General features: G+C 43.0%; 1 protein-coding gene across 5 annotated transcripts in view; it reads left to right on the forward strand.

The window, feature by feature from the left end:
• LRRC36 (leucine rich repeat containing 36) overlaps positions 1–24,405 on the forward strand; it is a 58,884-nt gene extending 34,479 nt beyond the window's left edge. For 4 of the 5 annotated variants that reach the window (XM_055100328.2, XM_008964594.4, XM_003812197.4 and 1 more), the window contains exons 6-14: positions 2,778–2,902; positions 4,492–4,543; positions 6,218–6,658; positions 10,139–10,437; positions 14,447–14,612; positions 15,927–16,072; positions 17,811–17,934; positions 21,344–21,458; positions 24,070–24,405. In XM_055100328.2, the coding sequence (XP_054956303.1) occupies positions 2,778–2,902; positions 4,492–4,543; positions 6,218–6,658; positions 10,139–10,437; positions 14,447–14,612; positions 15,927–16,072; positions 17,811–17,934; positions 21,344–21,458; positions 24,070–24,289 (1,688 nt within the window). In that variant the 3' untranslated portion in view covers positions 24,290–24,405. The remainder of the gene's footprint in view (positions 1–2,777; positions 2,903–4,491; positions 4,544–6,217; positions 6,659–10,138; positions 10,438–14,446; positions 14,613–15,926; positions 16,073–17,810; positions 17,935–21,343; positions 21,459–24,069) is intronic. The other variant, XM_008964593.5, reaches the window with a different exon arrangement.
• The last annotated feature ends 3,487 nt before the right edge of the window (positions 24,406–27,892 follow it).

Below are 27,892 nucleotides of genomic sequence, written 5' to 3' on the forward strand. Positions count from 1 at the left end.
AGTAGATGAAAGTGAGCATAAGAGCACATTGTTTGACAAAGGCCCAAGTTCTTGTTACTATCTTCTTACATAATCCTGCTGGAAAAAAATTCCTTAAACAAAAGCAAAACTCTTGTTTTCACTCAAGTCCCCCCAGAAGACCTCAAATCCCAGAATTATACGTTAATAAATATATTGATCAAGAGTGGAAAAACGTTTGTACAAATATGACAACCTAATAGAATCGTTCTCTCTTTCTTGTCATTCTTGTCTCACTCCTGTCACTCAGGCTGGAGTGCAGTGGCACAATCTTGGTTCATTGCAGTCTCGACTTCCCAAGTTAAGGGTTCCTCCCACCTCAGCCTCCCAAATAGCTGGGACTCATGCCACTAAGTCTGGCTCATTTTTGTATTTTCAATAGAGATGGGGGTCTCACTATGTTGCCCAGGCTGGTGTTGAACTCCTGGGCTCAAGTGATCCACCCACCTGGGCCTCCCAAAGTGTTGGGATTACAGACACGAGCCACTGTGCCTGGCCTGTGATAGAATTGCTGACAGGCTCTTCTTGATAACAGTTTCCAAAGTGGCCAGAACTGGGCTACAGTTTTTGTTATTTTTACTTTTTATTTTTAAAATAATTTTTCTAATCACAGTAAAAATGTTGGTAAAAAAATAAAATTATAAAACAGGAAAAAAAGTTAAAATTTATCACTTTTTTGTGAATATATGTATTAAACTAACATCAGAATTTGAAAGGTGAACTGCAAAATACTAATGAGATTTTCTCTTTTCTTTTGGAAATGGAGTCTCACTCTGTCACCCAGGCTGGAGTGCAATGGCGCGATCTCAGCTCACAGCAACCTCTGCCTCCCGGGTTCAAGCGATTCTCCTGCCTCAGCCTCTTGAGTAGCTGGGATTACAGGCGCCCACGCCTGGCTGATTTTTTTATTTTTAGTAGAGACGGAGTTTCACCATGTTGGCCACGCTGGTCTCGAACTCCTGACCTCAGGTGATCCACCCACCTCGGCCTCCCAAAGTGCTGAAATTATAGGTATGAGCCACCATGCCTGGCCCTAACAGTATTTTTTAATGAAAATGGAACACTATTTCCTTTACTTTTAAAAAATTATTTTTCTTTAACTATAAAACAAATCTTACCAGGCCTGGTGGCTCACGCATGTAATCCCAACACTTTAGGAAGCCAAGGCTGGCAGATTGCTTGAGCCCAGGAGTTCTAAACCAGCCTGGGCAACATACGGATACCCTATTTCTATTAAAACTTTTTTTTTATGTAAAAATTAAAAAAAACAAAAACAAAAACAAATCTCACCCAAAATAACATACAGAGTGTTCTAATAGGTTTTGTTTTGTTTTGTTTTTTCTTCCCGAGAAAGAGTCTTGCTCTGTCGCCCAGACTGGAGTGCTGTGGCGCGATCTCGGCTCACTGCAACCTCTACCTCCTGGGTTCAAGCAGTTCTCCTGCCTCAGCCTAGCGAGCAGCTGGGATTACAGGTGTGCACCATCACGCCCAGCTAATTTTTGTATTTTTAGTAGAGACGGGATTTCACCAGGCTGGCCAGGCTGGTCTCAAACTCCTGACCTCATGATCCGCCCGCCTCAGCCTCCCAAAGTGCTGGGACTACAAATGTGAGTCACCGTGCCTGGCCAGAAGTTTGAATATATATACAGAGCCTAAAGTACTACTAATAAATATATTTAAGCTCATGGTGAATATTTCCAGCCCCATCACTAATTTAATCAATTTACAAGGATTTTATAAATAGCAGGGGATGATACTTCCACATTCTCTGTGTGGTAACCAAAAAACAAGATAAAACAAGAATCTCTCTAATAGCATTAGTTACAATTGAATAAAACAAAATAAACTGTAAAAAATACATTGGGAGACCTAAGGATTTAGCATTCTTCTCCATGAAATAGGTCCTGACTGGTTTCTCTCTCTTCTTTTTTTTTTTTTTTTTGTTGTCGTTGTTGTTGTTTTATTGAGATAGAGTCTCACTGTGTCGCCCAGGCTGGAGTGCAGTGGCACAGTCGTGGCTCACTGCAACCTCCACCTCCCTGGTTCAAGCAATTCTCCTGCCTTAGCCTCCTGAGTAGCTGGGATTATAGGCGCGCGCCACCATGCCCGGCCCGGCTAATTTTTGTATTTTTAGTAGAGACGGAGTTTCACCATGATGGTCAGGCTGGTCCCGAACTCCTAACCTCAAGTGATCTGCCCACCTCAGCCTCCCAAAGTGCTGGGATTACAGGCGTGAGCCACCACGCCCAGCTTAGTTTTCTCTTTTTACAAAAGAGAGAAAGCAAGGCAGAAAAAGGCTAGTTTGAAATGGTCAATCAGTGCTGACTGCTGATTAGTACCCTGGAGATGTATAATGCCAGGAGTCTATTCCCAGCATCTCCCCCTGTAGTTGGAGATTATGGAATTGGTATCACAGTTAATTATTTATTCGCTTAGGAAATGTGCAAAATATTTGCCTTCCACTCAGTTTCTGTTGAGCACTTCATAAATTATGAAGCCATTTCATATCCATTATCCTGTTTTAACCTGGCTCAACCCTAACAGATAGGCAGTTTAGATTTTATCATCTCTGTTTTCCAAACGAAGTGAGAGAAGTAGAGAGGTTAAGTGATTTGCTCAAATTCATGTGGTCTCCAAGTGGTGGCACCAGAACTAGCACTCAATCTTGTGACTTTCATTTTAGTATCTATCCATTAGACATGCTGCCTTTGAAGTCTGGTCAGTGAGTGCTTTATTGTTTGCTTTTTCTTTTAACACAGACTCAAACAAAGGACTTTTTATTCCCTTCCCCAACCGGGAAATAAAGGATTCCCTAAGTACTTCTGCAACTCAGGGCAATGGTACACCTGATCAGAAATTAGACACCTTCCCACTGGGGACACAGGTAATGTATTCACTCTCCTGCTGATCTGTTGACTAGTCAATGATTAATACTGATAATTCAGTGGGCTCTCAATTATTTATGAAGGTCTCAGAGGACTTGTTTGATGAAGGCATTTTAGACCCTTTTAAAGGAAAGGGCAGGACAGAATGCAGAGTACCTTCTCCATTAATTTCAATCTCCCATTTCCCTCTCTCTCACACTAACCTGTTATCTAATGTCATATATTTATACATATAACTTTAGCATATCTATGAAAGGCATTTTGGTCCTCAAACAAGAATGCAACTGTTACAGTTTTTGGCTGGTTTTAAATTTTCTCCCCTCTATCCAATATCTCCATCTCCTGTTGCCTTGCTTCTTACATTTTCTACCTACACCCTTTAATACTGAGTCTTACATTTTAGGTATGACTTTCCCAAAGCTGCCTCTGCAGTATAACAGAAAAAGTAAAGTTTAAGGGGTAAAGATGGCATGGAAGTTGTGGGCAATGGGAAGATAGCGATCATGCAAGATGGGGGAGGAGTGAAAAATAAGGTTTTAGTGAAAAAATTGGTGACAGAAGGGATGCAACCATTATGTAAGGCTTGTTTGTGTGAGTGAATATGATACAAGGAGCAGAACTGACTACTTTATATTCACCTTCTCCCTTTCTGTGCCTTTTCTTTGATACATTTATGAGCAATAAAATTGTAGAAAATAGCCAGGAGGAGAAAGAAAAGCAGCAAAGGCTCTGATTAATCCATAATTTGGATAATCAAGACTGAATTAGTAAAAAGTTAGTACTATTCTTTTCAGTTTGGGTATAGACTACCTTCATCTTTTAAAAAGATAAGCATTTAATCAGTTTCTTTGTTTTTGGAGATTCTACTTGGGTGACTTAGAAACGATCTCAGTTACCATTTTTTAAAACCATATTGACTTAAGGAAATGGAGACAAAGAGTATTGCAATCTCCAGTTAAATAGCACTTCTTAGATAAAAAAGCAAACAAAAAAACTTCTCTGAAATTACTTCTTGAAGTGAGAAAAAAGGAAATTGAATAGTTTGCTGTATCTTTTTAGTTTAAGAAATAAGGAAGTGGGATTTCTTTCTCTCCATGACTACCAAAAAGACACTGAATACTTTAAGATAATTTTTTTAAAAGCAAACCCTAGATGGCTTTCTGTTTTGCTTCAGTCCTTGCCTAGTTATGCCTCAGATTAATTTTCAGCCTATTAAAACCCCCTTAGCTATGGTGGTTGATAGCTTTATCAGCTGGTAAAATAAGCATGAGAGTCCTTTAAACAGAAAAAGCAAAGCTGGAAAGTGGCCCTCATCTACCTTCTATGAGCTATCTAAGGCAGAGAAAGTACAGTCATTGTTTGCTATGTCCTTTACTTCCTAAGGATATTCAAGCAACTCTGGAATCTCCTTGTATTGTGACTGTTTTAAAATAGACTTAAACTGGACCTTTGCTTAAAGGTCTGTTTCCCTAGCTTGCAAGGATAGTCTTTCCCATTAATAGGAAGGTATTCTGAACCCCTAGTCTAATAAGCTCACATTTGAACGCACATGGACTTCCTTCTACCTAAACTTTCGAACTTTTTTTAGACACAGGAAGTAGCAAGAAGGGAAATGCCAAGTGACAATCACCAGGAAGATGGTAAATATTTTGCTCACTGAGTATTTTTCCCCCACACTAATCAGAGAAGTCTGGATGTGATGGGATTTGGGAGATGAAGATGTCTCAATATGGGGGCCCTATTTAGTCAACTAATTTCTGCTTTTGTGAGGGACTGTCCTGGATGATTAGTAACCTGTGAGACTTTTCTGCTTAAAGAGTGCATATTCTGACCTCCTTTGTTCTTGATTTTTTTTGCGTTGGATGACTATTCTTTTTGTTACCTTTCTTGCCTTCTTTTGTATTTATTATTTTTTATTCATCCATTTGTTTCTCTCTACTGGTTTATAAGTTATATACATTTTCTATACTTTTAGTATTATTCCCCAAATGATAATTATGTAAGTTAAGTATCCTTAACTTACATAATTTTTAAATTGTTAATACCTTAAGTCTTCTTTTGGATAATTCAAAAACCGTACAGTACTTTATTTCATTTACTCTTTCCTGACTTATATGTTGTTATTATGAATTTTAATTCTCTATATTTTTAAAGACTTCACAAGATATTATTTTTATATAGTCAGTGTAGATTTAAATCTATCCATTTATTTACTACTGTTTGTTCACTTCCTTTTTCTTCCCAGGCTTCCCTTCTGATATCATTTTCCTTTGCCTTACAGTGGCACATACTTTAATGTAGTGCCACTACATTAGTGATGAGCTCTTTCAGCTTTTCTTTGTGTGATAATGCCTCTATTTCACTATCATTCTTGAAGGGTATTTTAGATGGGTATAGATTTCTAGGCAGTTCGTTCTCTCTCTCTCTTCCCACTTCCTTCTCTCTTTTTTTTTTATTTTTTTTATTTTTGAGACAAGGTCTCAATCTGTTGCCCAGGCTGGAGTACAGTACAGTGGCACAATCAGAGCTCATAATAACCTCAAACTTCTGGACTCAAGCAATCCTCCCACCTCAGCCTCCCAAGTAGTTAGGACTACCACCACACCTGGCTAATTAAAAAAAATTTTTTCGGACCAGGCACAGTGGCTCATGCCTGTAATCCCAGCATTTTGGGAGTCCGAGGCAGGTGGATCACCTGAAGTCAGGAGTTTGAGACCAGCATGGCCAACATGGTGAAACTCCATCTCTACCAAAAATACAAAAATTAGCCGGGCATGGTGGTGCTTGCCTATAATCTCAGCACTTTGGGAGGCCGAGGCGGGTGGATCACTTGAGATCAGGAGTTGGAGACCAGCCTGGCCAACACGGTGAAACCCCATCTCTACTAAAAATACAAAAGCTAGCTGGGTATGGTGGCATGTGCCTGTAATCCCAGTTACTCGGGAGGCTGAGGTACGAGAATCGCTTCCCTCTGGGAAGCGAAGGTTGCAGTGAGCTGAGATTGCGCCACTGCACTCCAGCCTGGGCGACAGAGTGAGACCCTGTCTCAAAAAAAAAAAGAAACAGAATTTGTCTCCAGAATGTTATAGATTCTTTACTGTTTACACAAAAGTCCCACATTTTATTGGTGGTGGTGGTGTTCCATGTGGAAGTCCTTTCATCACTTTATGCTACCATTGATCAGAATTATAAACCACCTCTTCCTGAGAGGTGTTTCTGGCAGACAGAGAGTATGTTCAGTGAACAGAGGTACTCCCAGCTAGGCCACAAAGAATTCTTATCATGTTTTGTTTTTTTGCCTTGGTGGTGTTTAGAGTTCAGACACTACTCGCCTCGTCAGTCCACAGTCCGATCCCCAGAGAAGATGACTAGAGAAGGGTACCAAGTATCTTTTTTGGACAATAAGTCTTCAGGTTCTTCTCCAGAAAAGGAATTGATACCAAAACCTGATACTTTTCATCTTACCCATGATGCCTCATTGAGTAAATGCCTGGATGTGGGTGATTCTAGCCAGATCCATCCCTATCAGTTACCTTCAGATGTTGGTCTGGAAAATTATGACAGTTGTTATTCTCAAACTCTATCCCTGCATGGAAGTCTTGGTAAAAGGCCTCAGAGAAGCAAGAACTATCAAGAGTATAGCATAAAGCCTTCAAATGACATAAAGACCACCGCTTCACATTCCTGTGGAGACCTATTAACTTCTCTGTCAAACCCTGACTCCAGCACTGGAAGGCTTTTGAAGCTTAGTTCAGGTAACAGCTTCCTGTCAGTTTACAGGTCTTCTTCATAGGCATGAAGATAGAAGATATAAGTGAAAATTTTGGAATTAACCCTTCTGAAATTGTATTAGCATTTCTTAAGTTGTATTTTAGGGTCACCAGTGGTTCTTGGAACCTCCAGAAATCTGTAGGGTATGAGTTTAACATGATATATATATTAGGGAAAATTTGTAGGAAAGTGAGCATCGCAGCTACTTGATATTTTAGTTAAGCAGCATCCCAGGACATCTAGTCTTTACTCACAGTCACTTCTATTCTGACTTACTTTCAGAAGAAGTTAGTTTCAGGCTGGGCACGGTGGCTCATGCCTGTAATCCCAGCACTTTGGGAGGCTGAGCCGGGTGGATCACGAGGTCAGGAGGTCGACACCAGCCTGGCCAACATGGTGAAACCCCGTCTCTACCAAAAATACACACACACACAAAATAGCTGAGCATGGTGGCATGCGCCTGTAATCCCAGCTACTCAGGAGGCTGAGAGGCAGGAGAATTGCTTGAACCTGGGAGGCAGAGGTTGCAGTAAGCCAAGATCGGGCCACTGCACTCCATGGGCAACAGAGCAAGACTCCATCTTGAAAACAAAAACAGAAGTTAGTTTCAGAGTTAGTGACAGAGATCACTCTTCTGTTACTTATTTATTCAACCAAACTCATTGAACACCTACAGTGTCCCAGACACTGTTCTAGCTCTGGAGATAAAGTAGCAAACAAAATAAAGTTCCATGTATATTTTACCATAATAAGAAGACAGTCCCTACTTTCATAGAGCTTACATTCTCATGGGGTAAGACACATGATAAACATTTTAGCATGCAAATATATGTCAGGTTATGGTAAATGCTGTGAAAAAATTATATAAGGGCATAGAGCGTGATAAGGAGGAGGCGATGCTTTAGATAGAATTGTCCAGAAAGCTTCTCTGATGAGGCACCATAAAAGTAGAGACTTGAATGAAGTGGGAGTATAAGCCATGTGGGTCTGGGAGGAGAATTTTCTAGACAGTGGGAATAAATGCAAAAGTCCTGAGGCTGGAACATACTTTTCATATACAAGGAACCTCAGGGAGGCCAGTGCGGCCTCAGCAAAGAAAGTAGAGTGTATAGATGAAGTAAGAAAGATGCCAGACTTTTTTCTGGGTGAGATCAGAAGGAGTTGGAGAGTTTGTAGCAAGGGAGTGATGTGATCTCACTTAAGAATTACTGTGGATGTTGGGCTGAGAATAGACTATGGGGAGCAGGGTAGAAATTTTTTTAAAATGCTTTGGAGAGATTGGAATCAGCGTAACAGATGATGATGGCTTGGGCTAGACAGATAGCGGTGGAGGTGGTGAGAAGTAGTCAGATTCTGAATATGTTCTGAAGATGACACTCCATGGTTTGCTGATGGATCCAGGATAAAGTGTGGGAGAAAGAGGGTCAATGGTGATTCTGTGGTTTTGAGTCTGAATAACTAGAAGAACAGAGCTTTCATTTACTAAGATGGAAAAGAATGGGAGGTAGAGATTTTAAGATAAATATCAAGAGTTGGGTTTTGGACATCTTAAGTTTCAGGTGCCTTATTAAAACTTTCCAGAGATGCCAATTTGGTAATTGGACATACTAGTCCAGAGTTTAGAGAAGAAGGTATGGCTGGAAATATAAATTTGGAGATTATAAGTGTATGGGTGACAGTAAAACTCTGAGACTGGATGAAATCTCACCGAAAGAGTGAATATAGATAGAAAAGAGATCTGAGGACTGGTCCTGAGCCCTCCAACAATTAGAAGTAGATAAAGAGAAACCATCATGGAGAGTGAGAAAGCAGCAGCCAGTAAGATAGAGGGGAAAAAGCCAAGAGGAAGTAATATCCTGGAAGCCAAGTGAAGAATGTGTTTCAAGAAGGAGGGAGTGATCAATGCTAGGTCAAATGCTTCTTCTGATAGGGAGGGAGGGAGCCTGGGACTGAGAAGTGATTATGGTATTTGGCAATGAAGAAGACATTAATGAACAGCTTCAGGGGATGCATGAGGATGAAAGCCTCACTGAGGTGAATTCAAGAAAAAAATTGGAAGCAAGGCAGTAAAGTTACTGAATATAGACAACCCTTGTATTAGTCTGTTCTCACACTGCTAATAAAGACATACCCAAGACAGGGTAATTTATAAAGGAAAGAGGTTTAATTGACTCACAGTTCCACATGGCTGGGGAGGCCTCACAATCATGGTGGAAGGTGAATGAGGAGCAAAGTCACGTCTTACATGGTGGCAGGCAAGAGAGCTTGTGTAGGGGAACTCCCCTTTATAAAACCATCAGATCTCGTGAGACTTACTATCACCAAGAACAGCATGGGAAAGACCCACCCCCATAATTCAGTTACTTCCCACCAGGTCCCTCCCATGTCATGTGGGAATTATGGGAGCTACAATTCAAGATGAGATTTGGGTGGGGACACAGCCAACCCATATCAACCCCTTCAAGGAGTTTTGCAGTAAAGGGAAGCAGAGAAATGGAACTAGCTGGAGAAGGGATGGGGTCAAGGAGATCCTGGTAGAAGTGATCTGTAGAGGGAAAACTGATGATGCCAGGGAGAAAAGGGACCGTTACAAGAAAATGGAATCCAGTCCACCAGTGGAGAGGCTGGTTTTAAATAAAAGCACAGATAGTTCATCTATTGTAATAAGAAGGAAGGCAGAGAATTTATTAATACAGATACAGGAGAGTTGGTAGATTTGATGGTGTGATCATGTAGATGTTTTCTTTGATTGCCTCTCAGGGAAATAAAGGAGGTTGGCACCTGGGTGTAAGGAGGGAAGAGAAGGTGTTGGAAGTTTGAAGAGAGATGTGAAATATTTGTCTCAGAGAATAGAAGAGTAAATTGGCCAGAGTATTATATTAGGAGATGCTGGGCACAGTGGCTCACGCCTGTAATCCCAGCACTTTGGGAGGCCAAGGCCAGCGGATCACTTGTGGCCAGGAGTTCAAGACCAGCATGGCCAATATGGTGAAACCCCGTCTCTACTAAAAATACAAAAATTAGCTGGGCATGGTGGGTAGACCCAGCTACTCGGGAGGCTGGGGCAGGAGAATATCTTGAACTCAGGAGGCAGAGGTTGCAGTGAGCCGAGATTGTGCCACTGCACTCCACCCTGGGCAACCGAGCGAGACTCTCTCAAAAAAAAAAAAAAATCAGAAGAACTGGGCACCACTAAGGGCGCAGTTACAATAGTGGTCATGAGTTTAAAGTGAGAAAGGTCAGAACAGATGCGTTTTTTTCTCCAGCTATGTTCCCCTGCTCTGGTGTAGGCTTGGAACATGTGGACGGTTAGATTTAACCAGAGTTGGAGTTTTGTCAGAGAGTTGAGGATGTATGCTAGGGAGTGGTTATTATGACCCTTGGACTACAGGCAAGGTATGGATAGAAGTGAGACATGAGGCAGTCAGAGGGCAGGTTCATCTGTTAGCCTGTTTCCTCCACAGATCTGTATGCCACAACCCATTTCAACAGTGACCCTGCTGTACGTGTCAATGTAGAGCAACAATTATCTACCAGCCTGGGTGATTTGACACCAGCACATGGTTCTGTCCCAAACAACGCTGTCCTGGGAAACAGGACAACTCCTCTGCGGACACTGCTGTTGTCTCCTGGGACTTCAGAACACAGAAAGATTTTTACCAAGAGGTCACTAAGCCCATCGAAGAGAGGATTCAAATGGAAGGACAATATCCTTGCCAACCTGAATCTAAAGCATGGTTTCCGAGATGCTACAGGCAGCGAGGCAAGTGTTGGCTTGTTTGTGTTTGTGCGAGAAACATGTCAGGTTCGAGACCAGAATGAGGGTTCTGTTGGGAATGGAGGTGGTTCTGACCAACAGGGCTAGAAATTCAAAGAGATTTTCAGAGGCTGGTGGCTAATACTGCCAAGCTAACGCCTGTTGAGCCTTCTGCCCTTGGGAAAGTCATTCCCCCACTGCTGCCATTTTCTCACCTATATCACAGGGAGAACTGTCCCTGATCTACTTCCGGCTGAAGATTGAACTCTGTAGCATCTATGTTTACAGTCTCATCATATTTACACATTTGCTTCGGCCACACATGAAATAGTTCTTATAAAAGCATTGCTTCAGGCTGGGCACAGTGGCGCATGCCTGTAATCCCAGCACTTTGGGAGGCTGAGTGGGTGGATCACCTCAGGTCAGGAGTTCAAGACCAGCCAGGCCAACATGGTGAAACCCCATCTCTACTGAAAATACAAAAATTAGCTGGGTGTGGTGGCGCACGTCTGTAGTGCCAGCTACTCTACTCGGGAGGCTGAGGCAGGAGACTCACTTGAACCCAGGAGGTGGAGGTTGCAGTGAGCCGAGATCACGCCACTGCACTCCAGCCTGGGTGACAGAGTGACTCAGTTTCATAAAAAATAATAGTAATAAAAGCATTGCTTTGCTTTTCTGTCTAGAAGTTAAAAGGATTTAAAATTTTTTTCCAGTGTAGAAGCAAACAGAAGATGAAGTAGATTATCCAAGGGATTTTTAGTTCAGAGAATGATTTAAAAATCAAGAACCATTCCCACATAAACAATATACATGTAATTCATTTTATAAAATATCCTAGTGGCCAGGCACGGTGGCTTACATCTGTAATTCCACCACTTTGGGAGGCCGAGGTGGGTGGATCACCTGAGGTCAGGAGTTGGAGACCAGCCTGACCAACGTGGAGAAATCCCATCTCTACTAAAAATAGAAAATTAGCCGGGCTTGGTGGTACATGCCTGTAATCCCAGCTACTTGGGAGGCTGAGGCAGGAGAATCGCTTGAACCTGGGAGGCGGAGGTTGTGGTGAGCCGAGATTGCGCCATTGCACTCCAGCCTAGGCAACAGAGTGAGACTCTGTCTCCAAAAAAATAAAATAAAATAAAATAAAATATCCTAGTATGATAGTGTCATACAATAAAACTTTTATCATTATCACTTCTTAACAAGTTTTGCTCTGCCTTTGCATACATCCCTTGTGGAGAATGCCTTCTACTCTCCTCTCTTGTCTTTTTGAATGTTCATTTTTCTCCAGGTTCTACTTCCATCATGAGGAAGATCCATCCATGTGGTTAGAGGAACCCCAGCTCTTACAGTCTTCTCTTCCCTTGTACCCAAGAACCTTTGCCATAGGAACCATTTGTCAATTAATAATTTACTGCCCTGTAAGGAAGCAGGAGATTTGGTCAAAAACAGCCATTTCTAGTTACTTATTTTTCAGTTGTTGGAAATCTTACACATTGGGGTGGGTTTACAGGGTTTTTGTTTGTTTGTTTGGAGTGTTTTTTTGTTTTTGTTTTCTACTCTTAAAGACTTCCTATTCAGTTTTCAGAACTTTGGAAGTGGCTGTAATTTTTGTGCACCAAAGGGGGCAGTCTTGTAATGTTTTATTTAGTTTTTTGGCCTCTTTTCATTCTCAGTCCCCTATGCCTATTTTACCAGACAAGAACACTAACTGTGTGTTACTGTATTCAGAGTGAAGATCCAGCAACATTTAGCATATTTGGGATGTTATATTAATCAGACATGCTCTAGGAAATTTTTTAACCTCTATTTCATGTTATATTGTTAAAATCTGGCTAGATGCTGTGGCTCACACCTGTAATCCCAACACTCTGGGAGGCCAAGGTGGAGGATTACTTGAAGCCAGGAGTTTAAGATCATCCTGGGCAACATAGGAGACCCTCTCTCTACAAAAAAATAAATAAATAAACAAACAAATAAATAAATGTTAAAATTTCAATATGCTTTTCTAGACGATCTTAAAAGCTCCTTTTTTTCTGTTAGACATTATTTTTCTCTTTATGGAAAGCTTTAAAAGAGCTGCTTGAATATAAATAAAAAAGAAATATACTCTTTAATTTCTGAAAGGTGTAAGTCAGAAAATTTCCAAGAAGAGCATTTTTTACATTTTTTTTTTAAAGCCAGGCATGGACCGGGCACAGTGGCTCACACCTGTAATCCCAGCACTTTGGGAGGCGAGGCAGGCAGATCACCTGAAGTCAGGAGTTTGAGCCCATCCTGGCCAACACGGTGAAACCCCATCTCTACTAAAAATACAAAAAATTAGCTGGGTGTGGTGATGCATGCCTGTAGTCCCAGCTACTCAGGAAGCTGAGGTAGGAGAATCACTTGAACCTGGGAGGCAGAGGTTGCAACAAGCCAAGATTGGGCCACTGCACTCCAGCCTGGGTGACAGAGCAAGACTCTGTCTCAAAAAAAAAAAAAAAAAAAAAAAAGCCAGGCACGGTGGCTCATGCCTGTAATCCCAGCACTTTGCGAGGCCGAGGCAGGCAGATCACTTAGGCCAGGAGTTTTTGACCAGCCTGGCCAACTTGGCAAAACGCTGTCTCCACTAAAAATACAAAAATTAGCTGGGCATGGTGGTGCACACCTATTATCCCAGCTACTTGGGTTGACTGAGTCATGAGAATTGCTTGAACCTGGGAGGCAGAGGTTGCAGTGAACTGAGATCATGCGACTACAGTCCAGCCTGGGCAATAGAGCAAGACTCTATCTCAAAAAATAAATAAATAAACACATAAATAAAATATAGAATTAGCCAGGCACGGTGGTGCACACCTGTTGTTCCAGCTATTCGAGAAGCTGGGATAGGAGGATTGCTTGAACCCAGGAGTTCAAGACTACAGTGTGCCAAGATCACACCATTGCACTCCAGCCTGGGTACAAAGCTAGACCCTGTCTTACATAAAATATGATAGAATATTTATGTTTATTATATATTAATATATTAAATATAAGCTTAGAGTTATAATTTTTTATATTACTCCCATTTATTTTATAAAATATAATACTATTTTTAAAATGTTCTGCAATTTAATATTTCTATTATATAACATATTGAACCATAGATGTAGGTGTCAAACAACAAATTTTAATTTTCTTCTGAAAATTTCTATTATTATTTTGTGACATAGTCTTGCCCTGTTGCCCAGGCTTGACAGCAGTGGCACGATCTCGGCTCACTGCAACCTCTGCCTCCCGAGTTTAAGCAATTCTCCTGCCTCATCCTCCTGAGTAGCTGGGATTACAGGCTGCCCACCACCACGCCTGGCTAATTTCTGTGTTTTTAGTACAGGTAGGATTTCACCATATTGGCCAGGCTGGTCTCGAGCTCCTGAGATCAAATGATCTGCCTGCCTCGGCCTCCCAAAGTGCTGGGATTACAGGCATGAGCCACCGGGCCTGGCCTGAAAATTTCTATTAAAAATTATGATACAAGATACTGTTACCTTTGATATTATCCTGGAATATCTTATGTTTTTGTCTTAGACATAAATAATATTATGCTACTCAAATCCAAACTGAAAGATGAAATCATCTTTTTCACTTTTTAAAAAGTCTAGGCCAGGCACAGTGGCTCACACCTGTAATCCCAACACTTTGGGAAGCTGAGGCGGGACGATCACAAGGTCAGGAGTTGGAGACCAGCCTGGCCAATATGGTGAAACCCCATCTCTACTAAAAATACAAAACTTAGCCGGGTGTGGTGGCACACGCCTATCCCAGCTACTTGGGAGGCTGAGGCAGAAGAATCGCTTGAACCTGGGAGGCAGAGATTGCAGTGAGCCCAGATCGCACCACTGCACTCCAGCCTGGGTGACAGAGCGAGACTCCGTCTCCAAAAAAAAATTTAAAAAAAAAAAAGTCTAAATGTCTAAATTCTTACTTCCCTTATTGTGTAAGAATGACAAATGGTTGGGTTTTTTGTTTGTTTTTGCTTTTTTTTTCTCTTGAGCCTCTCTCTAGTGACCTGGGTAGTTTGCACGGTTTGCCTGGAAACCACAGTCCCCCCATCTCTGCCAGAACCCCCCATGTGGCCACTGTCCTCAGACAGCTCCTGGAGCTTGTGGATAAGCACTGGAATGGCTCCGGCTCCCTCCTCCTCAACAAGAAGTTTCTCGGTGAGTGAATGCATTCTCTGTCCTTGGACAGGAGTTGGACTTTTCCTCTGCTCTGTGTTCTGCTAAAAGCCACTTAGCCCTCTTCACTTGCAAGGAAAGTTGTTCTCATGATCACATCCTGAAACATCTCAGAAACATCATAGTTAACAAATCTACATTTTTTTCATATTCTACATTATTTTTTAAAAGCAGCACCTCTTCTAATTATTTTATAATGATTGTTTTGTTCCTCCTGTAAATATTTGCTAGTCTTTGGTAATATATAGAGTAACCAGATATGTAAATTAGTGACTATATTAATTTTTTAAAAGATTTTGTGATCCTTGGGAAAGTGCCAATAATGAATACAACAGAAATTGGGTTTGATCATCAGAGTTTTGAGATGACTGTTAGAATGTTATGATTTGAAAAACTCGAATGAGTAAATGACCTGGACTCCCTTTAGGGGTTCGTTTTTTAGAAACATGGGAGAAAACAGTTTTGCAAATGTTGGCTTCATGCATTTATTTGTTGTTATTTTCTTTTTGATCCTTAACATGTTTGTTGGCTATTTAATAGAAGAATAATTAAGGAAATTTCGTTGGTGGTAAAAGTTTAAATATAAACTAGAAACTTGGCTGGATGCGGTGACTAACGCCTGTAATCCCAGCACTTTGGGAGGCCGAGGTGGGTGGATCATGAGGTCAGGAGTTCGACACCAGCCTGGCCAACATGGTGAAACCCCGTCCCTACTAAAAATACACAAATTAGCCAGGCGTAGTGGTGTGCGCCTGTAATCCCAGCTACTGGGGAGGCTGAGGCGGGAGAGCTGCTTGAACCCAGGAGGTGGAGTTTGCAGTGAGCCGAGATCACACCATGGCACTCCAGCCTGGGCAACAGAGCAAGACTCCGTCTCGGAAAACAAACAAACAAATGAAAAAAACAAAAAAACTAGAAACTTAAACGTTGTTTGGGGTTAAAAAAACTTTTTAAAAAATATCTAAAGGGACATACAGAAGAAGAAATCCTAACACAGTTATTTTCCTTCTCATGTTGACCTATTGCTCCCATTTTGTAGGAAATTATCCCCAGGGCCACTAATCAATGACTAAGGAATTATGCACTCACAAGGGGCTGCTGTTGTTTCTCCATAGAGGATGTAGGATATAATTTCTTGTCCTCTTAAAAACACCTCTTTCTGCCACTTACTAAGTTCTGGTAAAAAGGAGATAATACATTAGCCTATTTGATCCAGAGAGCTGGTAGTTACTGACTAGGAATGCTGTGCTTTAGCTTTTAAGATTGGCCTGTGTGCCCATCCTGAATTTTTGGCAGGTCCTGCCCGAGATTTGCTTCTGTCTTTGGTAGTCCCGGCTCCTTCTCAGCCGAGGTGTTGCTCACATCCTGAAGACACGATGAAAGCGTTCTGCAGGAGGGAGCTTGAACTGAAGGAGGCTGCGCAGCTGGTCCCTAATGACATGGTATGCCCCTCTCATCTCCCTTTAGAAAAGGACAGAGCAGCAGAACTACAACATCTCTGCCTTAATGATCAGCATCACCGTGAACACCTAACCAAAATATGGCAAAAGTCTGGGCACAGCAGGAATACAAAACTTGCTAGGACAGGGACAACTTGGAAGTTCTGCAGGGATGACTCCCTCATCCTAACCCTAATCCAAAAATTCTAAAGAAAGACTTGAAATAAGAAGAAACAAACAAAAATTCCAAAAAACTCTAGAGTGGAAATGTTTAGGATAATGTTCTTGAAGGTTGTGGTTCCACCCCAGCAAATGTATCTGGGATTGTCTTTCCTCCCTTCTAAGCGAGCTGAGAGCCCTGAACCAGGGGCTAAGGGCCATTCTAGAGCATCAGCCTGCTGGCTCTAGGAAAGGAAGAAGCAACTCATATCCCCATGCTTTGTTCCCTTTTCTCTTTTCTCTTCTTTTCTTTTCTTTTCTTTTCTTTTCTTTTCTTTTCATGAGGCAGAGTCTTGCTCTGTTACCCAGCCTCGAGCGCAGTGGCACGATCTCGGCTCACTGCAACCTCTGCCCCCAGGGTTCAAGCAATTCTCCGTGCCTCAGCCTCCCAAGTAGCTGGGATTATAGGTGCCCACCACCATGCCCGGCTAATTTTTGTATTTCTAGTAGAGACAGGGTTTCACCATGTTGGCAGAGGTGGTCTCAAACTCCTGACCTTAGGTGATCCACCCACCTTAGCCTCCCAAAGTGCTGGGATTACAGGCATGAGCCACTGCGCCCGGCTGCCTTTTTTCTTCTTTTTTTTGAGATGGGGTCTTGTTCTGTCACTCAGGCTGAAGTGCAATGGTGCGATCTCGGCTCACTGCAAGCTCCGCCTCCCGGGTTCAAGCGATTCTCCTGCCTCAGCTTCCCAAGTTGCTAGGACTACAGGCACATGCCACCATGCCCAGCTAATTTTTGTATTTTTAGTAGAGACAGGGTTTCACCATGTTGGCCAGGATGGTCTCAATCTCTTGACTTCATGATCCGCCTGCCTCAGCCTCCCAAAGTGCTGCAATAACAGGCCTGAGCCACTGCACCCGGCCTCAGCTGCCTTTTCTTAACATTAGAGGATTTTCAGACACCAAGTTCAGTTCTAGAAACTTTAGATAGATCACTAAGAATGCTGGCCATTTGTCAAAATGACAAATGTTTGTTCTGCAAGAGTAGTAGATAACTCATAAGAAAGATTGCTAGTCCATGTAATAAATTTGTTTACTGCATTTGAGCTGTATTTACCAATGAATTAAAATTCTAGTGAGAAAGAGATGCTGACTTCCAATCAGTTTATCACTAAATAGAGGAAAAGATCTTTCAGTTCTCTAAACACACCTTAGCATGTCAGATTCTTTTTTTTTTTTTTTTTTTTTTGAGACGGATTCTCGCTCTCTTGCCCAGGCTGGAGTGCAATGGCGCTTTCTCAGCTCACTGCAACCTCCGCCTCCCAGGTTCAAGCAATTCTCCTGTCTCAGCCTCCCGAGTAGCTGGGGTTACGGGTGCACACCACCATGCCTGGCTAATTTTTTGTATTTTAGTAGAGACGGGGTTTCACCGTGTTGCCCAGGCTGGTCTCGAACTCCTGAGCTCAGGCAAACCACCCGCCTCAGCCTCCCAAAGTGCTAGGATTACAGGCGTGAGCCACGGCACCCAGCCTAGAATGTCAGATTCTTAATGTATTTGTATTTTGTTTTCTAATCTAAAGGAAAGTTTGAAGCAAAAACTGGTCAGAGTGCTGGAGGAAAACCTCATTTTGTCAGAAAAAATTCAACAGTTGGAGGAAGGTGCTGCCATCTCAATTGTGAGTGGGCAACAGTCACATATTTATGGTAAGTTGAGGAAAGCCATGATATATGAGGCCTCTCAAGACAACTGTTTGTTTATAGATGACCCATTTAGTAACCTTCATCATGCTAGCTCACGTGGCTGCCTTTGGCCTACTTGGTCATCAGTTTTCCTGGCAGTTAACAGAAACAATCATCTTGCCTCAGAGAATTGTAATGCAGGTGGCTTGAGTTACCAGATGAAGCTCTTCAGTGGAAAGCATGTACAAATGTTGTTACTATTGCCATTAATTTTGAGAATGACACATGCTTTTGTGATTATAACACCAAGAACATGTTCTTTATACAAAGTTTGGAAAATACAAGGAAAATATAACCCCATGATCTAGCAATAACTTCCATTAGTGTTTTTGGTATATTTTCTTCTACCTTACCTCTCTATATTTTTAACTCCAAATTTACAATTGTGGCTGGGCAGGTGCAGTGGCTCACACCTGCAATCCCAGCACTTTGGGAGGACAAAGCAGGAGGATTGACTGAGTCCAGGAGTTTGAGACCAGTCTGGGAAACATAGTGAGAATCCGTCTTTACAAAAAATAAGAAATTAGCCAGGCATAGTGGTATGCACCTATAGAGCCAAAGAGGCGGAGGCAGAAGGATCACTTGAGCCCAGCAGTTCAAGGTTAGAGTAAGCCTTGATCATGCCACTGCAATCCAGCCTGGGTGAAAGAGAGACCCTGTCTCAAGAAAAATAATAATAAAAATAGGCCGGGTGCAGTGGCTCATTCCTGTAATCCCAGCACTTTGGGAGGCCAACGTGGGCGGATCACTTGAGCTCAGGAGTTCAAGACCAGCCTGGCCAACATGGTGAAACCCTGTCTCTACTAAAAATACAAAAATTAGCTGCACGTGGTGGCAAGTCCCTGTAATCCCAGCTACTCGGGAGACTGAGGTAGCAGAATTGCTTGAACCCAGGAGGCAGAGGTTGCAGTGAGCTGAGCACTCCAGCCTAGGCAACAGAGCAAGACTCCCTCTCAAAAAATAATAATAATAAAACTGTGTCCTGGTTTTAAAAAATAATTTACATATAATTAGATGCACACATTTTAAGTTTGATCTCAATCAAAATACAGAACATTTCTAGAAAGTTTCTTCATACCTTCGTGTAGTCAGTTTCCCCTACTCTTGACCTCAAGTAATCATAGACCTGATTTCTACATCCTAATGTTATTAATTTCATAGTGTAGGCATTTCTACAGTATCACAAGAATATACCATATTTATCTATTTTGTCCTCTATATAGTTGTTTTTATAATGGTTATATAATATTTAGAATAAAATGATTTTAAATTATTTCTAAACATTCAAAAGAAAGACCTGAAGTGAAGGAAAAGACCCTAGAATCAAATGCTTTTCTGAGATTAACCTTATTCCCTTTTGATGGAGCTGAGAGTCCTAATATTTAATATTTATACTATTATAAATAATGCTGCTATTAATGTCTATGTACAGAAATCTTTGTGTACATTTCAGACTATTTTCCTAGGAGACAGTCCTAGAAGTAGAATTAGTGAGTCAAAGGATGGGATATTTTTGAGGCTTTTGTTACATAAATCACTCCCAAGAAAATTGTTTCAGTTTACTCCCACCTCAGCAGTGTACTTGAATGCCCCTTTCACTCCCCTCTGCCAACACTGGGCATTTTTTCAAAATCTGCCATTGTGATAAGTGAAAAATAATATCCTTTTTAAATCTTGATTGTACTACTTTATTATCAGCATAGTTTAGGCCAGTATGTTAGATAAAGTTTGCCCTTGACAGACTAGCTTAGCACCCCTAAGCAAATTATGGGTACATGGATTTATACAAGGAACTTGATTTCAAAGTTCTGATGTGGAAGCACTGAATTTCCATTGTTAAATCTCAGCACTAAATAAATAAATAATTCTCAGTACTATCTGATACTCACAGGCCCGAATAATCAAGATATCAGTCTCCACTTACCTACTTTGAAATTAAAAGTAGGTATTTGTCCACTAGATACTTACTTTCATTCAGCCAGGAGGCCCAGTATAGTATTTTGGCTTACTGGTGATAAATAAGCTTTTGCAGCCTTGTTTTCCACCTTCTAGAACTCTCCTACTCAAGATGTGATCCACATTAGTATCACCTGGGAGCTTGCTAAACAAGTGGGGCCTCACCTCAGACCTACTGCATTAAAATCTATTTTTAGCAAGATCCCCAGGTGATTTGTAAGCATATTACAGTTTAAGGCTGGGCACAGTGGCTCACGCCTGTAATCCCAACACTTTGGGAGGCTGGGGTGGGTGGATCACCTGAGATCAGGAGTTTGAGACCAGCCTGGCAAACATGGTGAAACCCCATCTCTACTAAAAATACAAAAATTAGCAGGGTGTGGTGGCATGTGCCTTATAATCCCAGCTACTCAGGAGGCTGAAGCAGGAGAATTGCTTGAACCCAGGAGGTGGAGGTTGCAGTGAGCTGAGATCCCGCCATTGCACTTCAGCCAGCCTGGGCAACAAGAGCAAAACTCTGCCTCAGAAAAAAAAAAAAGTTTAAGTATAGAAGATTGGCATCATTACAACCGGAGTTCCTCTTCTTTTACCTCCTTATTATTGCAGGTAATGGTAGTATATTGGGGAAGCTAGGTATAAGTGTCTTAGCCACAAATTCAGTTTCTACAAGTATTAATTGAGTTATTACTGTGTGCCTGACACCATTCTAGATGTTTTCACATACTACGTAGGGAGTGAAGGATGTACAAAACAAACTAAAATGGAGAATACGGTGTGAGACCCAATATCTATTGACTGCCTATGCTAAGTGAGGGTAGGTGTCTCATTGAATCCTCATAACAGGGCTAAGGGGCAGGGTTATTAGCTCTAATGAAAGTCAGAAAAATGAACCAACACGTGCAATATTTTTTTTTTTTGAGACGGAGTCTCACTCTGTTGCCCAGGCTGGAGTGCAGTGGCACAATCTGTGCTCACTGCTACCTCCATCCCATCTCCTGGGTTCAAGCGATTCTCTGCCTCAGCCTCTCGAGCAGCTGGAATTACAGGTGCCCACCACCACACCCAGCTAATTGTCGTATTTTTAGGAGAGACGGGGTTTCACCATCTTGGCCAGGCTGGTCCTAAACTCCTGACCTTGTGATCCACCCGCCTCAGCCTCCCAAAGTGCTGGGATTACAGGCATGAGCCACCATGCCTGGCCCACGTGCAATATTAAGCGGCTGAATTTTAACTCATATCTGTTGCCAAACCCTGTATTCTTGCCACCATATCTCCTATCTCCAAGTAAGGCAATGGAGTGTGAAGTTGGGTGCCATGGGGCCCCCAGTTCTCAAGATGTCCATCTGAATACTTATATTCTGCTCAAAGACTAGCAGCTTGGAATCCTTTTCACCCCTGGCTACTGTGCCCTTTGTAGATGATCTTCTGCACAAAAACCAACAGCTGACCATGCAGGTGGCTTGCCTGAACCAGGAGCTTGCCCAGCTGAAAAAGCTGGAGGAGACAGTTGCCATTCTCCATGAAAGTCAGAGGTAGGAGAGGGTCTATCTAGCTTGCTTCTAGAAGCAGATATTTACTCCTTTTATTTCCTTTGTTTTGCTTGGAAAGTTAATATCTATGCAATTTGCAAGTGAACTCCATTCTGTGTGTAAACCTCCTGTATCTGGCCAGTTAGCTCAGGGATTATAAAAATTACTGCTTCCCAGGACACATCAGGGACTAATCGTCTTTGTTGGCATTGGTGGGTTGCAACACCTCGATAATTAGCTTCTCACTGGATCTGATGGGACCTTTGTTTGGGTCAGCTAACTTTTTTGGGAGGTCAGTACATACCCCTAAAATCGGCCATCTGGCTCCTCTGGAAAGTGCCTGCTATTGGTCACGAAAGACATCAAGAGCACTTGGCAGGGAGTGATAAAGAACTCAAAGTGCGTTGTTTCCTTCAGAGGAGCTCAACAGCATCAGTCCTTAAAGAACAGCACCCCCGGCTGGGTGTGGTGGCTCACGCCTGTAATCCCAGCACTTTGGGAGGCCGAGGCAGGTGGATCACGAGGTCAAGAGATCGAGACCATCCTGGCCAATGTGGTGAAACTCCGTCTCTACTAAAAATACAAAAATTAGCTGGGAGCTTGCTAAACAAGTGGGGCCTCACCTCAGACCTACTGCATTAAAATCTATTTTTAGCAAGATCCCCAGGTGATTTGTAAGCATATTAAAGTTTAAGGCACGTGCCTGTAGTCCCAGTTACTGGGGAGACTGAGATAGGAGGATCACTTGATCTTGGGAGGCGGAGATAGCAGCAAGCCGAGATCGCGCCATTGCTCTCCAGCCTGTCAACAGAGCGAGACTCCGTCCCAAAAAAAAAAAAAAGCACCCCCAGGATACAGGCAAGGCAAAAAAAATCAGAAGAGACTTCAAGACTATGGCTACATTTAGAGAAGCCCTTGAGATTTTGGCTTGCCGATAATACACATTTACGAGGACTTTCACTGCAGTTTAAATATAAGCACTCCATCCCCAAACCTTCAAGCCTCCTACTTCACTTCCTGATTTTCATTTGGTTAACTTTATATGCAGAGGATTAGACCCAGAACCATTCTGGATTTGTCTGAAAAGCTTTTCATTATAATTATTTCAAACATTACAAAAGTAAAGAGAATAGCATAATACAGTTCTCAAACTTGGGTATGCCTCCAAATTAACTCGAAGGACGTGTTGAAATGCAGATTGCTGGGCCTCATCCCACAGTTTCTGAGTCAGCAGGTCTGGGTTGGGAACTGAACATCTGCATTTCTAATTAGCTTCTGGGTGATGCTATTGCAACTGGTCTGGGGACCACACTTTAAAAACATTAGGATATATTGCTTTAGTGACGTACAGTCAAAATACTCTCTTTTAAATTAACCAGAAATAATCCTTCTGAAACCATACAGGTTCATTTGTTTTATTTTGCCCTTGATTCTTAGGGAATTTTAAAAATAATTTTGATTTAATCTTGTTTTCATAATTATGTAAAGCATTTACACAGTCCCAATGTCAACTCTATAAAATAAGATAAATCCAGAAAAATCCAGCTTCCTTTCCTGTCTTTGCTGTCCTTTCCTTCCCTCCCACCATCCTTCTATTGTAGGTGTGGGTGTATATTTGTATTCCCTAATTATTACATAAGAAGACTCAGTGTTGCTTTAACATTTCATCTTGAAAATGCATTCATAGTGGTGTATAGAGTTAGTTCTCATTCCTTTTTCTAGCTGCATAGTGCTCAGTTGTGTGGATGATATACCACTTATTTAATTAGTCTTCTATTGATGGACATTTAGTTTAACATATTTTGCCATTAAAAATAGTGCTATAATGAATAGTATCGTGCATACATTTTTTTCTTTTTGCCAGTGTGTGGATGGCTTTTAACATTAGATGGTAATACGGGCCAGGTGCAGTGGCTCGAGCCTGTAATCCACACTTTGGGAGGCTGAGACAGGTGGATCACTTGAGGTCAGGAGTTTAAGACCAACCTGACCAACATGGTGAAACCTTGTCTCTACTAAAAATACAAAATTAGCTGAGTGTGGTGGTGCACACCTGTAATCCCAGCTACTTGGGAGGCTGAGGCAGGAGAATTGCTTGAATCCAGGAGGCAGAGGTTGCAGTGAGCCAAGATCCCACCATTGCACTCTAGCCTGGGCAACAAAAGTGAAACTCTATCTCAAAAAAAAAAATTAGATGGTAATACAGAGTTCAATGCAGCCATGACTAGCACCATTAGTGAATTGCAGTGGCAGGATAGATTAGAAGTAGATGTTATGATTTGGGGTAGAAATTGGAGGCCTGATGAGGTGCCAGTGACCCAAGGCTTCTACTTACCTCATCATCAAAGTGCTTTTGAAAGAACAGAACAACTGCTAGCTATATATAAAATGGGAAATGTATTATTGCTTGAGTAAGTCTGGAATATAACCAAACAGAATTGTAATGAAGAAACTTTAAGTCTGCTTTTAAAATAACTCAATCATAAATTGGCCAGTTCCTTCTATTTAAAGATGTGACTTCATTTCACATTTGCCTTTGGGAGACATTTTGGGTCTGCATGGTATCTCTCTTGCTTTTATGATTTCATGACTGCCTTTTTCCCTTGGGCCTCAGATCCCTGGTGGTAACTAATGAGTATCTGCTGCAGCAGCTGAATAAGGAGCCAAAAGGTTATTCCGGGAAAGCACTCCTGCCTCCTGAGAAGGGTCATCATCTGGGGAGATCATCGCCCTTTGGGAAAAGCACGTTGTCTTCCTCCTCACCAGTGGCACATGACACTGGTCAGTATCTAATACAGAGCGTCTTGGATGCTGCCCCAGAGCCTGGCTTATGAGAGCTAGCATGGAACTCACACCACAGCTTCCCTGGTCCACAGAGGCTCTCACCGCCATTGCCACCAGTATGGTGGTATGTACTCACAAAGATTAAGAAAGAAATGTATTCTGATTAGATTGTATTGGTCCTTCTTTTTATATCTCTATTTATCTCCCCCTATTGAGTCATTCTTTCCTTCTGCCCACAGAAATAGTTGGCACTTGGTCCCAGCTATTGTATAGACATTGCATAGAGACATTTGGCTGAAAATGTTGAAAGGGAAAAAAACACTAGACATTTTTCCCCTGTGTCATTTGAAACTGTGTGGTAGAAAGTTAAAAAAGAACATTCGCCAGATTCATCAAACAGGGTTTGATTACCTCCCGCCATGGTGAAAAGCTGACAACACCTGGTGTCTGCCCTGGAGCAGCCAACAATTTAGTCAGGGAAAAAAACAAACTCATGTGATGGGGCCCAAAGCTTCGAATTGGTACTAAATAGATCTAAACAAAAGCCTAAAGATGCCCTGAAGAGAGAGAAAGAGTGAGTAATGGCCACTGTAGGATTGGAGGTGTCAGTGAGGCTTCTTTGAATGGATGCTGCAGAATGAGTAAGAACGGTAGCAGGTAGAGGGGATGCAGAGCCTCCCAGGCCAAGAGTACACAGAAGAGTCTGGCACAGGGGGATAGTGGGGCAGGGATAGAAGTGTTGGACTTGGAAGAGGTGTAATGTCATGAGAATGTCCCCAGAGCAAGTGATCTTTCATGAAGGGGGAGACATGAAGAGGTTACTAGGCAAAGCATGTGGCTGAGGGCAAGAGCAATGGGGAGAAGCTGCAGAGAGCAGCAGCATGTGCGAAGGCCGGGAAATGGAAAGGGACGTGGTTTCTTCAGGGAGCTGAGGGGCTGAGAGGAGGTAAGCAGGAGCAAGGTTGCACCACTCTTTGAAGATTTTAGATTGGGAAGGCAGAGGAGTGACAGACTGTGTTTGAGAAGCTTTCTCAGGACCAGGCACAGGGGCTCACACCTGTAATCCCAGTACTTAGGGAGATCGAGGCAGGAGGATTGCTTGAGACCAGCCTGGGCAACATAGTGAGACTCCGTCTCTACAAAAAAAATTTTAAAAGTTAAGGCGCAGTGGTGCATGCCTGTGGGCCCAATTACTAGGGAGGTTGAGGCATGAGGATCACTTGAGCCCAAGAGTTCAAGGCTGCAGTGAGCTATGATTGCACCACTGCACTCCAGCCTGGGCAACAGAGCAAAACCCTGTCTCCAAAAAAAAAAAAAAAAAGAAGAAGAAGAAAGAAGAAGCAGCAGGAGGAGAGAAGAAGAGAATGGGTTGATCATGTGTGAAGTAGGGGGGGACCAAAGGGGAGCTAGGCAGCCCAAAGAAGAGGCAGAGGCAGGCCGGACTAGATATGCTGCTTCTGAATATGTTAGCTTTGGGCTCAGCATCCAGTTTACATGCAGGTGCCCTGTACTTTTAATCCTGATTGGGCATTTGAAAAATCAATGGGGAAAGATGATGTAAGTGGTTTTAGGTATGTTTCTGCTTCAGTGGCCTCCCAGCGTGCTAATGTTGCCAGAGAGTGTGTAGAAGGTGAAGGATTTTCAACCTAATGCTACATGGTTCTTCTCTTCACCTTCAGGGCCACATCAGAGAGAGAGACAGGTGGAAGGATTAGATAATTTACTTGTACCCCTGATTCCATGCTGTGCAGGGAAGGAGAGCCACCACCATACTAATAAGACATGACAGTCACAAGTTTCTAAGTTATAAATCCACAGACTTCTGGATTTTAAGTGGCTTCCCAAAAGCAGCTTGTACAGAGGAGCCAGAAGTTTCTTTGAGCTGCAAGGCTCTGAGGGAGCTAGAGCGAGCTTGTGCTCTGTGGAAATGTCAGTAAGAGCAGCCTCCCTGCACCCCCGCTGCCTCTTTCCTGGGCCTGTCTTTGTCTCCCAGGTAGGGGAGCATCAGCCAGTGGCCTTGCATCCCTGAGTTGTTATATTTCAGGGTCTCAGCCCAGTGCACAGGCCAACCTAATGGACACACCAGGGGGCAGGGAGGAATAATGCACTGCTTTCCTCCACCCCAGCCCTTCCTGCCTCCTCCATGAACACCTGATGGTGCCAGCCCCAGAATCCACTCAGGACACCTCCTAAGGGGAACAAAGAGCCTGGCCCAGTGTGTGCCACCCTCCACCCCATTTGCCATTATCATTGAAAGTGACCGACCCTGCCCCAGGCCAGGCACCTGCTAGGTTTGCTGGCCACTCCTGGGGAAGTCATCTGTTTCTGATTTTTCCCTGTATGGCACTTGTTCTACAGGGCACGGGTAGGGGTTGCGATGTTAAGGAGAGAGCCAAAGAGCTCAGGGCAAACTGGACTCAACATGGAAAGCGGAGGACCCTTGAAACAAGCAGAAAACATGTGGAGCAGAATCCCACACCCTAGGCCTGGCACTACCACCAGAAAGCAAGACAGGTCTGGGATGGAGACTGGTCCTCAGGGAGGTTCTATGTCCAGAGGGAGGGGCAGAGCCACTCTCAGGTTGGGAGTTCTCCCAGCCATACAGAGCAGGTTTTAAAGGCTCTGTCCCTCTGATCCTAACCTCTCCTTTGTCTAACCTGATTTTGCTAGCAAGGGTATCCAAAGCTTTCAACCACAAGGAGGCTGTTAGGGGAGGGGCAGTGGCATTGCTGGGCAATGGCTGTCATGTGCCAGATTCTGCTAGACCCGTCTGGTCTTAGGGTCCTCCCAGCCCTGAGTGGGCCTTAAATTCCCTCGGGCTTCATAACGGCATTTCGAGAAGAGGCGGCTTTACTCCTATGACGTGGGGTTTTGGGGCTCAGCCATTCTCTCTGTGTTCTTCCAAGCCATACTGCCAGTCACAGGAATGGAGAAGCCGCTGGGCCCTCTACCATTGGATGGTACTGTCACCTGCAGTGGAATAGTGGGAGCCTGGCCCAATTTGGAACACAGTTAAATTTGCTTCCCTGTGAGGCTGTTTTGGTGAAAGCCAGAGGATTTGGGTTTCACTCCTATTATGTTCATTTTAAGCTTGCAATTCAAACGAATTTTCCAGGGCTAGAGGAATTGTTCCTCTGCATTTTTTTTTTTTCATTAAACGCCTTGCATTCTACCTCTTAACATTTGCTGGTGGGAGGATCTGCCTGAAGGTCCCTGAAGCTCTTCCCTGGGCCACTCAAGGAGACGCTGTCAGGCGTCTGTGTGTCAGGCCACCTGCTGTGGCCAGGTGCCCACCTGCTGCCTGCCGATTCCCGCCTGACATCCCTGTCTCAAGCCATACTATTCCGCTACACCCCTGTCCCCAAGGAAAGCTGGGCTTAAGGGATGTGGGGCCACCTGGGCAGGAGCATCCCCCAATAGACTGTGGGATGAGAGGATAAACAATGGTGCTGCTTTGTCTTGTGATCTGGGTCAGGAAAGCAGGCATTTGGGAACTGGCCCTTTTATACCTTTTCTAGCCCCTTTGGGAGCCACCCTCTCCTGGGTAGGCCCTAAAGTCCCATCTAGCCCCATTTTCACAGCAAGGAAGGAAGGAGAGGTAGCCCGAAAGCCTTGGCTTGGGAATAGCTCTGTCAAAACACCCAGAGCCTCAG

The sequence above is a fragment of the Pan paniscus genome, chromosome 18, assembly GCF_029289425.2.
Source record: "Pan paniscus chromosome 18, NHGRI_mPanPan1-v2.0_pri, whole genome shotgun sequence".
In the NCBI taxonomy this organism is placed as follows: Eukaryota; Metazoa; Chordata; class Mammalia; order Primates; family Hominidae; genus Pan; species Pan paniscus.